This window comes from Agrilus planipennis, unplaced genomic scaffold (assembly GCF_000699045.2).
Source record: "Agrilus planipennis isolate EAB-ADULT unplaced genomic scaffold, Apla_2.0 scaffold44, whole genome shotgun sequence".
Lineage (NCBI taxonomy): Eukaryota > Metazoa > Arthropoda > Insecta > Coleoptera > Buprestidae > Agrilus > Agrilus planipennis.
Genome location: NW_020438939.1, coordinates 1646393 through 1662976, shown reverse-complemented (window position 1 = coordinate 1662976; position 16584 = coordinate 1646393). Strand labels below are relative to the sequence as shown.

At 32.6% G+C, this 16584-nt stretch overlaps 2 protein-coding genes and 1 long non-coding RNA gene across 4 annotated transcripts in view; 2 read left to right on the top strand and 1 right to left on the bottom strand.

Annotated features, from left to right (window-relative positions):
- The window catches only part of LOC108742577, a 27737-nt gene that overhangs the window by 9424 nt on the left and 1729 nt on the right, over positions 1-16584 (bottom strand). Inside the window, exon 2 of the long non-coding RNA XR_001938694.2 lies at positions 2905-2992. This is a non-coding gene — a long non-coding RNA (uncharacterized LOC108742577). The remainder of the gene's footprint in view (positions 1-2904; positions 2993-16584) is intronic.
- LOC108742575 (microsomal glutathione S-transferase 1) lies at positions 4270-6917 on the top strand. Its single transcript, XM_018477841.2, has 3 exons — positions 4270-4592; positions 4719-4795; positions 6558-6917. The coding sequence occupies exons 1-3, from the start codon at positions 4461-4463 to the stop codon at positions 6799-6801; spliced, it is 453 nt and encodes a 150-aa protein (XP_018333343.1). The 5' UTR covers positions 4270-4460; the 3' UTR covers positions 6802-6917.
- LOC108742572 (cystathionine beta-synthase) overlaps positions 15335-16584 on the top strand; it is a 5046-nt gene continuing 3796 nt past the window's right edge. The window contains exons 1-3 of one of the 2 annotated variants that reach the window (XM_018477839.1): positions 15335-15473; positions 15539-15653; positions 15721-15827. In XM_018477839.1, coding sequence (XP_018333341.1) covers positions 15544-15653; positions 15721-15827 — 217 coding nt within the window. In that variant the 5' untranslated portion in view covers positions 15335-15473; positions 15539-15543. Of the gene's footprint in view, positions 15654-15720; positions 15828-16584 lie in introns of both variants that reach the window. The other variant, XM_018477838.1, reaches the window with a different exon arrangement.

Here is a 16584-nt window from a genome sequence, read left to right as displayed (position 1 = left end):
ATCGCTTGAGCCGTGAGCGCGCTTTAATGCAACGTTCGTTACAGGCAACTACGGCATGTATAGTGTAAAATTTAAATTCATAGTGTACAAATAATACCATTAAACCAATTCCTTAACCCCTATCCCGGTATGTTTGTGTTTGAAGAAGTTTCACTTCAGTAGCGTGTTGTATAATTACACGTTGTATTTTTTATTATAAATTGTTTTTTTTTAATTGGTATAGAATTGAATTGCTTGTCGAATTATTATTGAATTGGATTCTGGTTTTCAAATTTTGATATTTATAATACTGAAGAAAGTGATACGCCCTCAACAGGCATCTGTTGGGGTAGGTAACTGACCCTACTGGTCTTATCTTCTGTGAAATACCGAACCCCAATAAACTCGGTATTACCGCTAATATCGTAAAGTTATTGTTGGTAGCAATTGTTTACTTACCAACTACTTCGAATTTTGTCCTAAACTACCTACCTAATAAACAAAATATTTCAGAGAATATAAATGTAGTAAAAATATTTACAGTTATTTACAAAATAACACGGCACCAAACAATTGCATTAAAATCAAACTTTTATTATATTTTTTCTCACAATTTCGACAGTTGATTTTTAAATAAATGGATACACAAACAATGCATTTATTTAATACATTGGTTTTCACTGCTTTGGTCATTATCACCATCACAAGGTCGTCAGTCCTAAAACTGGTTGGACACGTACCTCCACTCTTTCCTATCTTGAGCTAAGCTTCGCATTTCCCTAAAACTAGAACAGCCTACATCTTTAACTATTTGCGAACAGTAATCTAATCTAGGTCTACCTCTACCCCTTCTAACTCCTGTTTCTGCTTCTAATATGTCTCTGACTAGACCTTCATGCCTAAGAAGGTGCCCTACCAACCTATCTCGCCTATTTTTTATTAACTTCCATAGAGTGCTCTGTTTCCCTATTCTTTCNTTAACCGTCCGCGAGCCACTTGACCATTACAAAAGAAATATATTTTGTATAACTATGATGAATCTCGCGGGCTTGAAAAAAATTTGAGGCGGACCCGTGAGCCGCGGGTTTGGTCATCCCTGACCTAAATCGTTCATTATGAAAGGCGAAGAAGGATAACAGTAGATATATGAAAATGGAATAAAAAGTACATGGTTATCAGTATTCTGTCGAAAGGCCAAAACTGTCAGATGTGGAATGCGATTTCGATCTTATTGGATCTCGTCAGACCAACTCTGCCTGCTAAAATCTAACCTGACAAGGGATAAATATACTAAAAAATAATGTCTTTTGATATATTAGAAATTCCTGTTTATTTAATTCTGTTAAAGTCTTTTATCTTCTACCAGTTTCACATCAAAAAAGTTATATTTCAATTTAAATGCCACTGACAATCAACAATAAGAACACGCACGACCACAGCATTTGAATTGTTTTATAACGCTATTAATGTGAAACTGACAGAATATTTTAATAGAACTAGATAAACAGGATAATTAATATATCAGAAGACTTGTCTTGTTGCCTTACTCAAAGAAACGATGATGACAATCAGTACCCAACTTGTTTCTTACTTTTTAGTTAGTTACTTTGTTTCTTGGGTTACAATTACAAGTTTTTATTTTATAGAATNTTTTATTAAAAAAACTTATTTTTTTTTGTTTTTATGATAATTCTTTTGTCACTGATATTTAATATTTTTACTAAAACGTTCACTATGAAATTATTATAACTTGAAAAGTGTTAGCTTTAGGAGTAAATCGCTTTATAAATATTTCCATTAAATTTAATTGCATCTTCAAAAAGATAAATAAAATTCCATTTAAAATAACGAAGTAATGACAATAGAACTGGAAATGCCATAGTTCCGAAAAGATTTTTTGTTTCCTACAGGTAAACTTTTAACAAAAACGATTTAGATCGATCACCTTGAATAATTTCATATTGTGAAATTAATATAGGATTATAACAGTTTCAAAAACGTTATATTTCATGAGTAGATAAACAGAATGACAATCATTTTTTTGTTGCTGTCAGCATGATATGGCGATTTTTTTTTCTTTCACATACAATATGTATAAAAATTCTTTCACCATCGAACACATATTTTACTTTTATATTTTTTCCCGATTAAAAAGTGAAATGATAGACAACGCTTTTATTTCTTCAACACTATGTGTCACAGTAACACTACCCCATCCCGCAAGAGCAATAAATGGCTTTATCGACCTCTAAAGCAAAGGATACCGCAAGGTCGTGTCGCCTTTAATAAAAAGAAGTCACTTCTATGCTCGCGAAAGGTTAATTTAGAAATTGGAAAAAGGTTGTTAAAGGTGTGTGTTTGGAGCACGGCGCTATACGGGTGCGAAACATGGACAGTGGCCGCGGCGAAAAAGAAAAGGTTAGAAGAAGGTTACAGGCGAATGATGAGGATACCGTGGGTAGAAAAGGTTGGAAATGAAGAGGCATTGGAAAGAATAGGAGAACAGAGGACTCTATGGAAGACAATAAAAAATAGGCGAGATAGGTTGGTAGGACACCTTCTCAGTCATGAAGGTCTACTCAGAGATATATTAGAGGCAGAAACGGCAGTTAGCAGGGGTAGAGGTAGATCTAGGTTAGATTACTGTTCACAAATAGTTAAGGATGTGGGTTGTTCTAGTTTTAGGGAAATGCGAAGCTTAGCTCAGGATAGGAAAGAGTGGAGGTACGTGTCCAACCAGTCTAAGGATTAATGACATTATGATGATGACGGCGGGATTTCTCAATTGGGATGTACAAAACTTAGAGGGGTCCTTGTCATGAGACTTAACTGTCTGTATAACATCCTTTATAAGGACAATATCTAATTAATACAATCTGCAAATCTGCGCGTGATCTATAAATAATCAAAAAGAGGTAGACTCACCTTTATCACCTTTAACGGGGGTTTTCGGTGCACTAATCACGAAAGTGCCGACAAGTAACCCGGGGTGTTCTCAAATGAGACAACAGTCCTGAAACAAAAGAAACAGCATGACTACAATCAACTCACTTTGTTCGTGCTATCTTTTTCTTATGATTTTATATATCTTCGACATCTTTTTCATAAACTTTTTGACCTAATTAGAAGGGCTGTGCTATTAAGAGTCATATCTACAGTTTTAGGATTCCCCGAAAATGTACACTTATTAATAAATTGGATTAAACATTTCCCCAACCCTTTTTACTTAGTTCGACCGTAGAGAGCGGAAGTAGATGCGTTCAGATGAAAAAAAGTCTGTATTTTAGCATTAAACTGAACAAATATTTACCGCGTCTACAATTCTGCCACCCTGGGCTACAGCCCACACGTAAATATGGTAAGTATAGGTACAAATGCTCGATAGACAGTCTCCAAAAAGATTTTCGCCTTGTATTGGCTCAATAATGCTCAATACATGGTACAGAATACGAAACGAGAAGCCCTTAATCCCTTAATTCAGAGTACCTACCCTGATGCGAACGAAGTCGCAATAAAAGGGGTTGACCATAAACCGTATTGCTTCTATTTCATGTTTTAACCACTTGTTAACATCCGTCTTCCGTCATAGTGTTACTACCCCCAAAGTAAATAAAATATATACCAGCCGACTTCAATCTTAAAACTAAAAAGTGAACAACATCTAACCGAAACAACGAAGGCACATTTTCTTTAGCTATTTTTTTATTATCATTCTCTAATTTTCGGCCATTGGAAGTAGAAAATATTTTTTTTTCAAATTTAAACGGAACCACCCTTGATAGAACCTATCCAATAAAAAAATAATTATAAAAATCGGTTCACAAATCACAATTGGCGAAGAAATCGAGAACCATACCCATAAAAAAAAAATAATCGAATAGAGATGCTCATGAGTGATCCAGGTTGTTTCTTTGTTGTTTATTCGTTATAATAATTGTATTTATTATAAATAATTAGAATGCTTTGAACCCAAGTTTGAAGCAGACGAAAATGTGGACAAAAGTATGTATCAAAATGGTTACAGATTATTTTCCGTAAGCGGTAATATACCGAATGAAAAATAATAAATATGTATTTAATTAGTAATCAATTAAAACTTTGTTATTTAGTTTATGTTAGAGATGTGTAAAATTGTATGATGAAATGTTTGTTATTATTGGATAATGTTTACTTTTTCAGTGTTGATAGTAATCATTTGTTATCTTAAACATACACGAATTATCAAATTTAAACATTATCGAATCTTACATCTTATCATGCCTTGTTTGCGTTTCAGACCGCAAGCATCGCACCCATCTTCACTATAAAGTTGCTTAGTAACGAAAAGTAATTTTCGCATGCGCAATGCACGCCTTGTAATTATAATATATCAAGCTAAGCAAAGAAAGTAAAAAAAAAAATCGAGTTCTGCTTACATTCCCCAACATTCTGTTTCTTTTTTGTTTAACGTAAAAATAAGTTAAAACGCGTTAAATTAAAAAATGCCCGCGATTAATGAAATTTTGTCCGTCGAAAATCCTGTATTCAGAAGTTACATGTTTTATGGCTCGGTTTTGGTTGTGAAGATGTTGGTAATGTCACTATTAACTGCAAGGCAACGAATTAAAAATAAGGTAAACAAATCAAATAATAATTAAATTAAATTAAAAGCTACATAGTTTACCAATATTAATTCAAATATTTTTAAAAATACATAATAACGGATTTTTTTGTATAATTTTTTAATGTATTCTCTTTAGGCGTTTGCTAACCCCGAAGATGCCGAACTAAACAAAGTTAAAGTAAAAGTTCATGAAGATGTTGAAAGAGTTCGAAGGTAAGAAAAGTATATTTGTTAAGTACAAAAATAAATAAAAATATACTTGACTGATATAAATGATTTCAATTATGTATTGTGGGTTGTATAGGTAAACAATCTATAAAAGAATAAATTCCCGTCCATATACGAGGGGAGATAAACAATTAAATGACAAATTACACATTTTGATAAAATAATAACAAACAAACATATTACTCACTTGTTGCCGAATATAGAGTTAAACAAAACCTTTGAAAAAGATAACATTTTAGAACATCATCACAACAATTAAAAAAAAATTAAATTAGGCGATCTTGCGCCAACATAAAACGGCAATATAACGTATGCTCATTGAAGCAATATTCAGAAAAAGGTCATTAACAGAAACAATATCAAAACATTATACAAAAAATTGGTTCTAGTAGGAATCAAGAATAAGCATTATTGTATCGGGTTGTTCGGAGTCATTTCGTTTTTTCCCGACAGAGGATTTAATTGTATTCTTTTGCACCCAACTTCACATTTAAGCTGTATAATTTTTATATGCTTTAAGAGCTCATCTAGCAAGGCTTGTGTGTGAAAAATTCCAATTAATTCTACGCAGTAGTTTTTGGTTGGTGCGCTTTTAAATATGGAGAGCGATAAGCAGCATTTTCGACATATCTTACTGTTTTACTACAGAAAGGGTAAAAATGCTGTTCAAGCCAGAAAGAAATTGACTGATGTGTATGTAGAAGGTGTGTTGACGGTACGCCTGTGCCAGAACTGGTTCGCTAAATTTCGATCCGGCAATTTTGATGTCGAAGATGCACCACGTTCGGGAAGGCCGGTTGAAGCTGATAAACACGCGATAAAGGCATTAGTTGATGTCAACCGGCGAATAATAACACGTGAGATCGGATTGAGGTTAAATTTATCAAATTCAACAGTTTATGATCACTTGAAAGGCCTGGGATTATCCTCGAAGCTCGATGTATGGGTTCCCCATGTTCTCACAGAGAGAAATCTGTGTCGCCGCATTGACGTCTGCGATTCGCTTCTCAAACGTCACGAAAATGATCCGTTTTCGAAGCGCATCATCACTGGGGACGAAAAATGGGTTGTATACAACAACGTCAAACGCAAGAGGTCATGGAGCAAAAAAGATGAACCGGCTCAAACCATTTCCAAAGCCGATATTCACCAAAAAAAGGTGATGCTGTCTGTTTGGTGGGATTTTAAAGGAATCGTTTTTTTTTTGAGCTTTTACCGGATAACACAACGATTAATTCGGAAGTCTACTGTCATCAGCTGGACAAACTGAATGATGCACTTCAACAGAAAAGGTCAGAACTAATCAACAGGAAAGGTGTAGTGTTTCACCAAGACAACGCGAGACCTCACACAAGTTTGGTAACTCGCTAAAAGCTTTTACAGCTTGAATGGGATACAATGCTACACCCACCATATTCTCCAGACCTGGCACCATCGGATTATTATTTGTTCCGGTCACTCCAAAATTTTTTAGACAGTAAAACCTTCACCTCAAATGAGGAGGTGAAAAACCTCCTCGATCAGTTTTTTGCCAGCAAAGATCAAAACTTTTATGAGCGTGGAATTATGCTACTACCAGAAAGATGGCAAAAGGTGTTGGACCAGAACGGTCAATATATAATTTAATAAAGTATTTGTTTATTATACGAAAACTGTCTTTCATTTCCACAAAAAAAAAAACGAAATGACTTTCTGAACAACCCTATATATCCGCCTTCATCCGTTTAATTTTTTTTTTATCTTCCAGAGCTCACTTGAACGACGTCGAGAACATTTTGCCCTATTTTTTGGTCAGCTTTGGATATTTACTGACTAATCCTGCACCCTTTGTGGCGATTTGGCTTTTTAGAGTATATACCGCAGCAAGATTTGCGCACACCCTTGTCTACGCGGTCGCAGTAGTACCCCAACCCGCAAGAGGAATATCGTGGTTTGCAGGGTATCTCATCACCGGATATATGGCGTTTAGGACAATAACTTATTTTGCTTAAGTACTACTTTTAATTTTTTTTTTTTATTACAATAGTTATTAGCTTCTTGTGGTGAATTTTGTTATATTATATTATTGGTAAACCTAAAATAAATAACTAAATAAGTAATGTTCCAATATCGTTTTATTATTTTACTAGGTTTTACCTGCGGCTATGCTCGCGTTGATGTCTTAAATTAGTTTAGGCAAATTAGACTTTTGGTGGAAAAGAAAAGATCATAGTGGATCAATCATTAACATTTGGTAGCCTATAATATTTAAATGAACACGAAAAAAAATCGCTTTTTCAAGATAAATCTTCATTTATTGAAGAAGATTTACCACTTTGAAAAACTACCCCCATCGAAAAAGTTCAACAACGTTCCCATTTGACATTTTTCGATTAAATCATTATAAAAAAATTATACGAAAAAGAACATGGAAAAAACGACCTTAGGTAATTTGTTTATAAACAAAGTTTCTCATATTTGTGAGAATGCACAAAAGTTTATTAATTAAGTACGTAATTTTTTACTAATTTACATAAAAAATTCAGGCCTAGACCAAATTTTTCCAAAAAATGGCTCTAATTCGCCTGGACTAAAATATGTGTCAGAGATCATCGACAACCACATAAAACTAATTGTCTATCCTAATTGTGTATCCTATATCTTTTTCTGTACCCTTGACAATGTATGTACAAAATTTCATAATGATCGGTTGAAGAGTTAAGGCGTGAAATCGTAACAAACAAACAATCTCACATTCGCATTTACATTATTAATTAGCACATCACGAACGTAACTACGAATGAGCCCGAGTGACCAAGGATCATGCAATGAAATTGATACGCTGAATTAGAATCAAAAATTACTCAAGCTGAAAAATCAAGTCTTATTAAATTATTTGCAATTAAAAAAAAACTGTAATCTGTGATTTCAAATTTCGCAGTAACTTTTAATAATTCCCGTCCATATACGAGGGGAGATAAACAATTAAATGACAAATTACACATTTTGATAAAATAATAACAAACAAACATATTACTCACTTGTTGCCGAATATAGAGTTAAACAAAACCTTTGAAAAAGATAACATTTTAGAACATCATCACNTTGCATTTAAAAAAAAACTGTAATCTGTGATTTCAAATTTCGCAGTAACTTTTAATAAGATTGATTGATCGATTAAGTTGCTTAATAAATTTCATTCGTTAAACATATAAAAAATTAAACAATGAATTTGATAAAAAATTGTATAGTACCAAAAAAAAGGTTGCCTTTGTATGTGGAGAATAGTCATTGGTTATTATCGGAAATTAAATGAAGAAACTATTTCGAATAATACCCGTTACCCAACATTGACGAAAAGTGATTTCTATTATTAACAAAAATCTTAAAAATATCACTAACTGGATCCATAATTATAAAATTTATGTCGGTTTAAGTTGTCAGCGTTTCAATTATTTAAAATATTTAACTTTATGTATTAGTTAACTGGGGTTTGTCTTGTATGAAATAAAGGATTTCTCTTAATCTCTGTATCGCATTTAATTATATTTACATTTACTGTAAAGTAAATGAGTATCATATCAAAATATTCTGCCTTATTAAACGTCATTGTAACAAACTATATAGTGTTCTACACACTGACCTACGAGAGTGATACACTCACCTACTGTCAATGACTACATACATACGAACCTACAACGTTAAAAGAATAAACATCGTTAATTACACGTAATCTAAACTTCAAACAAGCTTAAACAACACATTACGACTCCTAATATGAAGCAAAAATTAACAGATTTAATCAATTCCTGCACGCATTTTAAAATAAATAATACTGATTGAGCTAACAGACGAATTCCTATGAAAATTTCACAAACTCTAGCCAAATTATTTGAACGAATTTATTCTGAATTTGCACAAATCTACATTACACTTGTGAAATAACAGGAACGTTTGTTAGAAATTCTCTATTTCTTATATTTTTAAGGCTATTATTTCCGGCTTAACATCATAGTATCTATTAATAACAGTTAGTAACAAAGCCTTAAAAATAAAACACAGTTGCTATTGAAACAATTATTAGTACAATTAAACAAGCAGGAAAAAACATTATTTTCTCAATATAAAAAATAAATACTTTTTGATAATTTATTATATCTATCAGTGCACGCGTATACACTGGTTAATCAGTCAACAAAGTTCACACCTTATGAATTAGTCTTTGGCTTGATAATTTATCCGAAATTGAAATCGAATGAGATAAAAAGTGTCACTGAGTGATATTCGAGAACAATTAAAAATCAAAACCAAAGTAAACAGAAATCTAAAGAATGATATAGGATTTTAAAGCTAAACCTATTAAAAATTTAAGATAGGCGATTAAACATCTTAACAGAAAAAAACTAGTTTTAAAAATAGCATTTACGAAATATCTAAAACTTATTAATAACACCACATTTCGAAAGGCTTCCAACCTTTTCTTTTCCGCCGCGCCCACTGTGCATGTTTCGCACCCGTACAACGCCGCTCTCCAAACATACACCTTTAACAACCTTTTTTGAATTTCTAAATTAACCGTTCGTGAATATAGAAGTGACTTCTTTTTATTAAAGGCAACACTACCCTGCGCTATCCTCTGCTTTATATCCCTACTACTCCATCCGTCCTGACTTATCTGACTTCCTAGATATCTAAAATCAGCCACTTTTTCTAATAAAAAAAAATGATAGAACTAAGAATATAATAAATACATCAAGAATATTAAATTAAGTTTGGAAATGTTTCTCTGTGTCGTTCTTCATTTTTAAAACACCTTGTATACATAATAGAAGTACGCAAATAACCGGGAAATAGCCAATTACATAAATAAGAAAAACGTTTTTGGTTATCTAATCACAACGCATAATATATAATTAAAAACAAGATCAAGGCTGTATTCTTAGCAACAAATTCCGATAACTAATAATTAAATCAAATAAAATTAATAGCTGCAGGCTTTATATCTTAAAACTCCATATCTAAAATCACAAATAAAAATCACAGAAGTTTCAGGGAACTTTATATATTGTACCAGTAACACCCGTTCAAATTTGGTATCGTATCCAAAGATTCCGTTCAGCTAATTTCACAGCGGCGGAATATGAGAGGGTACATCCAAAATTAGGTTTCTAAGTATAAATTTAACAACAAAGAATTATAAGTTTCAATTTGGTTGTTAAAGATGTGAAATATTTAATTTGTTGTATCTATTAATGTAATACATATTACCCATCAGTTAAGTTTAGTTAGTGTCCTTTATTTAATGCTTTTGCAATTGATGTGTTTACGTTTGATGATATGCTCAGCTACAGACCGGTTTTTCTAGAGTAAAATTTTCATGTTCATGGACCCCTTCATTGAAGGATGTTCGTTTTTGCCTGGTGTATGTAGGTATATACACTTCATCACAAATTCGACTTCCTAACAAACAGATTCCCAATTTCTTTAGAGAGAAGAATATGGAGTTTGTGACAAAGTAAATTATCTATGTGTGTATATCGGACAAACAGAAAGATATTTTTCCCCTAAGTGTTCAACCTCCTTACCCACTCCTACCACTTAAGCAATATTCTGTAAAAAAATATTTATATTTCTTGTACAAGAACGTTATCTAAAAAGAGGTGCGCGGATAGGTGCGAGACATTTAGAACAATTAGCTTAACTTTCCATGCGTCAAAAATCGTAACTAGAATTGTACAGAGGAGGATGGAAAAAAGGGCGGAAGAACTATTAGGGGAAATTCAATTTGGGTTTAGAAGAAATAGAGGAACGCGGGAGGCCATTCACTAAAATACTGGTGTGCAAGGGAAGAAAAAGTAGGGAAAGAGCGAATATAAAGATAGGAGACGAAAAATTAGAAGAAGTAGCTGATTTTAGATATCTAGGAAGTCAGATAAGTCAGAACGGAAGGAGTAGTAGGGACATAAAGCACAGCATAGCATAGGGTGGCGTCGCCTTTAATAAAAAGAAGTCACTTCTGTGTTCGGCAACGGTTAATTCAGAAATTCGAAAAAGATTGTTAAAGGTGTATGTTTGGAGCGGGGCGTTGTACGGGTGCGAAACATAGACAGTGGGCGCGGCGGAAAAGAAAAGGTTAGAAGCATTCGAAATGTGGTGTTATAGGCGAATGATGAGGATAACGTGGGTAGAAAAGGTTAGAAATGAAGAGGTATTGGAAAGAATAGGAGAACAGAGGACTCTATGGAAGTCAATAAAAAATAGGCGAGATAGGTTGGTAGGACACCTTCTCAGGCATGAAGGTCTAGTCAGAGACATATTAGAGGCAGAAACAGCAGTTAGGAGGGGTAGAGGTAGACCTAGGTTAGATTACTGTTCGCAAATGTTAAGGATGTGGGTTGTTCTAGTTTTAGGGAAATGCGAAGTTTAGCTCAGGATAGGAAAGAGTGGAGGTGCGTGTCCAACCAGTCTTAGGACTGAGGACCTTATGATGATGATGATTATGTACAAGGACATAAGAAGAAGCCGAAGTTTTTGCAAGGCGAAACAATTGTGGTACACAACATTCATTCGTGTTGTTTATATATTGTAACTTAAATATACTTAATTGTAGAAGCCTACTCCAATACTTTGTCTTTATGAACAAACTTAAACGAAAAAGTTAAAAACGAAAATCATCACACAATATCCATTATTATTTATCGACGATTTTGTTAATCCTTGAATTATTAGAAGTGTAAACAAGTTACATCTGCGATTATTCAAGCAACTTTTGAGCCTCAAGCAACATACCCATTTAAGGCGATTCCTAATAGTTTTCCATAAAATTATACTTCATTATGTGCAAACAATGTAAATAGAGGCGATTAAATAAAAAAACATCCAACATCTTTAACTATTTGCGAACAGTTATCTAATCTAGATCTTCCTCTATCCCTCTTTACTCCTGTTTCTGCTTCTAATGTCTTCGCGAGCACAGAAGTAATTTCATTTTGTTAAAAACGACCCAACCCTGCGCATTTATTTGTATCATCATGTCCCAACCACTTTTACTGTCGTATGTTTTAATATTTGACTTTAAATTGTTATTGTAAAGAAAAGTTTTGATGAAGCAAAAAAAAAAAATATGACGGATTTCAATGTTTTATTTTAGGTTTTAGGCCATACAATTTTTTTTGTAAAAAGTTGCATTTTTCCCAAAACTAAAAATATATCTTTTTCGCAAGTTGACAATTGTAAATAATAATAACAATGTATGCAAATAAAATAAAACATAATTTTATCAACATATAAGTACAAATAGTTGTCACCAAACAGAACAATACGAATTATGAATATTTATTTACTAAATAAATGTACCCCCCAATAAATGAGTCAGCAAAGATACACTGACAATGAGTAAATATTAAATAATTTGATGGAATTGCGGTTGCAGCATTTAACTGAAATACACCACGAAATTATTATCTTATTGTAATTAGCCACTCAAACTAAAAATTGTGAAATTTATTTCGTATATCTGTTGAACAATTGTCTACAGTTTTTTGCATAGCTCCATATTTTGGCAACTTTTTCCTATTAAACCCATATTTCATAAACGAGCCCTTCTTTTTTCTGTTTTCGAATACTGTGTACAATAAATCAAATTTGGATAATTACAGACGATCTTATATTGCAGTAGGCGGCAAGTTTAATTTGAAAAATTTTTCGATTAATCTTATCAACAGTTTGGCCGCAATAAGCATATTGCGTATTATTTGAGCCACCCTGTATACAAAACGATTTGAAAGAAAAAAATCTACAAAACTACTTAAACTAGATGCTTTCTTGAGGAGAGCAATTTCATCCTTAACTTTCAAGAGGACTTACAGTTTTCTTACCTACAAATTTTAAACAAAACCCACACAGTAATTAAAAGAAAAACAGGACGCGGATTTGTTTTTCAGTTTGGCGCAAAAACGTCCTATTATAATAATATGTAGGTAATAATATATGTTCGGCAGTATTTTACCTAAATGTAGTAGTAAGTAAAATCTAACTAATATTTATTTTCAAATATTCCGATTTCTTCCTCTTTCATTTTTGAAGCAAAAGAAATACGTTCTTTAAGCTAAACAAACTAACATTTTGTACCTGTTTTTATGACCATTTGAACCCTCAGCTTTGAATGTGTATGTATTTTAACGGCAAAGATTCTAAGAATTTCACCCCCTTTAGAAATTTTTGTCGCCAAAGGAGAAAGTCGGAGTATCAATTTTTACCAGTATAAGTAAGTACGTTTTGGGGAGTGACTTAGCTGTCTCGCCAAGACAGTACCAACCAACCGACCAATTGTTACCACCAAATTCATTTTTGTACATAGTTCTGTACATATTTTATTTAATATCTTTAGTTAGAGACATCACATTCGGAATTTATGTGACCCAATTACCTATTAAGTTTACACTTTCGATAATTTACGAAAAAACAATATATTTAAGTAAAATAAAATGCTTTAAAATGTTGCAAATCCAAACGAGACATATTTCCGACCTCCAAATTTCTCCTAAAATTTGTCCACCCTAAACACGGACTTTAAGGCCTAAGCCATTATCGATTAATGGGTACAGACCACTTTTGGCTCATACAAAAAAGCTAACTAAGTCCCTGTCACCTATGTCATGTACACAATTTTGTTTTTGAGGTAATGAACGTGACGTATGAGAGCCAAATAACACAGGAGTGACTCTGTAAACTATAAACTTTTGATAGACATCTAAACAGTCGAAACAATAAAATTGAACAGTTAATAATTAAAAATTTGAAACTGTATAAGGTTTTATTTACGCTTACTTAAAAGGAATTTCAAAGAAGGATTACTAGTAATACGGTGAAATTTAATAGCATTTTTATTAGTAATTTCTGCAGTAGGTGCCCGATATGTTCCAAAATAGTTTCAAAAACAAATAAAATCAGAATAGGCAAAACTGCTGCGTGAATAAACGTGATCTCAAAAATAAAACTACAACAGCAGCTCGCGACGTACCTAAATCTGAACAAGAAGCACGAATAAAACGGAAAAAAACTCATTTAAGTACTATTAGAAGAGAAAAACGTATGAAAAGGCGTTATTATGATCAAAAATAGAAAACAAGTTAAATAGGTTGAAATTATGAAGATATCTACATATGTTATATGTTAAAGGTTAATGGCCTCGTATCAAACTGCCTATGAATTACTACAATTATTATAAAAATTCAAATCAACAAAATGCGGAAGTTCCAATTTCTTTCACTTTTACAATTTCACAAGATTGATAAAACTGTTTCCACACTTTACCGTTCATTCAAACTATTTTAACTTTATTTTTTTTNAGTAAAAATTGTTGCCGGCATCACTACCAGGCCCCTGGTCTTACTGTATTGAGTATTGGTGAGTAAAACCAGGGGCCCGGGTTCGATTCCCGATGAGGGAGTGACTGTCACATCAAAAAATGAAGACTCCTATTCTATTTCACTGAATTAATATTTAAATTAACTTGTACCACCCCAAAAAAAAACTCAAATTAATGAAAAAAAATTGTTGCTGCTGTAACGCCCTCGCCGGGAATCGACCCCGGACCCTTAGCCTAACGCATCATTGCTCTACCATTAAATTACCTTATTCATTTGAGACTATCTGTAACGGTAAAAATTAATTCACTTTAATGTATTAAAAAACCCTACAAAAATTCTTCTAAAAATTCTCATTTCTCTCCAATTAATCAAAAAAATCTGAAATAAACTTAAGGGATAATAGATTATAGAATAGAAATATGAAGAATAATTATTGAATTAGGTACTATGATGCATTTGAAATAGAAGATTGAAAATATGAAAGAACCCTTAGGAGTTTCCAATTTTCTAGAAAATTTTAGGTAATTGTTTCCTTTTATGGGCCACACCTCCGATTATTTTTTATTTATTTATTTTAGTATGTTGTACGGTTTAGCGTGCTGATCATTTTTGGTGGTTCACATTGCTGTATATGAAAGAAATACAGTAAGTTTGTGATCGTAAGCAATCAAATAAGAGCATTGTTCGGTAAGTTAAGTTCGGCTAGTTAGGTTTTAGTTCGTTGTTTACAGAAATATGACAACAAAAAAAATAACGCCAACTTTTGTTAGATTCTGTGTATCACTCAAACTCCAGTTTAGTAACAATATAAAAACAATACGTTAAATTCGGAAATACTATTGAGGGAGGATGTTGAAGTAGTGTTAAGGGAAGGTTAGGTTCTAAAAATCGGAGATGTGGCCCCTAAAGTCAAATGATTTCCAAATTTTCTTGATGGCATAAGTTATGGTACTCATTTAAGTATATGCATTTATTATTATATTGGATATTTTTTCACAGTAAACTTGTACATACAGAGAGCCGAACTTGCGTCAATTCATATTATATGAAGATAGGTATTCTGAAATAAGTCGTATATATAAGTCGATATTTCCTCATTCCATCGCGCCTTATATACATATTATACATACATAGCTAGCTAGGTACAACTTCTACCAGTCGACAACCCCTAGACCCCCTAGCCACTACATCGAAACTGATAGAAGTGGCATGAGCTTTTCGTATTATTACACAGGCAGCCTGTCGGCTAATCTCGCGAACGCGAACTCGTTTAGTATATAAACCATCGTGGAAGATAGCAGTTGTTTTACCAGGTAAAAAAAAAACTCGCTCTCGTCTTCCCATATAAAAGCACTTTTGTGTGTGTAAATCGTTAAAGGTGAAATGTCGAAAGAGTGCAAACAAAAGGATTTCGAGACACCGGATTGGCCGTCTAGGTGCACTTGGAAGCCGAATGCTGACCCCAAAACGAGCCCCCACACCAAAGAAACTCGGTATAAAAATATGAGATATTTTAGTAGTCTTTTTTGAGGAAATAGAAATCAAAAGGTAACATTGCAGACAACCCCGGCCCAAAATTTTCCCTGATATACTCAAAACCGTCGGAGAGACCCCCCTGGTGCGTCTGAACAGAATACCCCAAGCAGAAGGATTAAAATGCGATGTTTGTAAGTAATTACAAGATTAAAATTGAACATTTTATGTTTACGTTTGGATAAACCAATTAATTTTTATTTATACTTAAATATACATACCTATTTCATCTACTAAATTGTTACATACAATTAAGACGCCTAAATATTATCAGTAAATGATAAGAAACTATATTTATTTAATGGGTAACACGTGCAATTATGTAAAAATAATAACTTTTTATTGAACAGAAACATACAGTGGTGTATGATCGAAATTAACTGCTATTTGCAAAAAGTCAAAATTCGTTTTTAATTTAAGCATCTAATCAGAATAAATATTCCATTTACCACATTCTGATATTATTTTAAAAGATTGCGTAAACATAAATAAAATATTCCTGTTTACCTTCTACCAACTAATAATCTTATAATTCAATTCAAAAAGAGATACGCACCACGATACGAATTACTAATTTTTACGTATTTTCAACAAAATGTTTTGTAAATTAAATAACGTCTGACGTAACATTTGTTATTGTTTTTACAAATAATGCAGTAAGCATATGGTTAATGACGAAATAATAAAATTAAAATATTTAATCAAAAAATAAACCTACTAGGAACAGTAGCCAATAATGAAATTGCATTTCGAGGGTTATCAGTTCAATTTAAGTTATCTAACGTAATTATATGAATTCGACGTCAATTACATATTAAGTTTTAATTTTTTTATAAGTAGTCTATATCTCATTTTTAAACAAAACTACAAACTTTTCAATAATAAATTAAT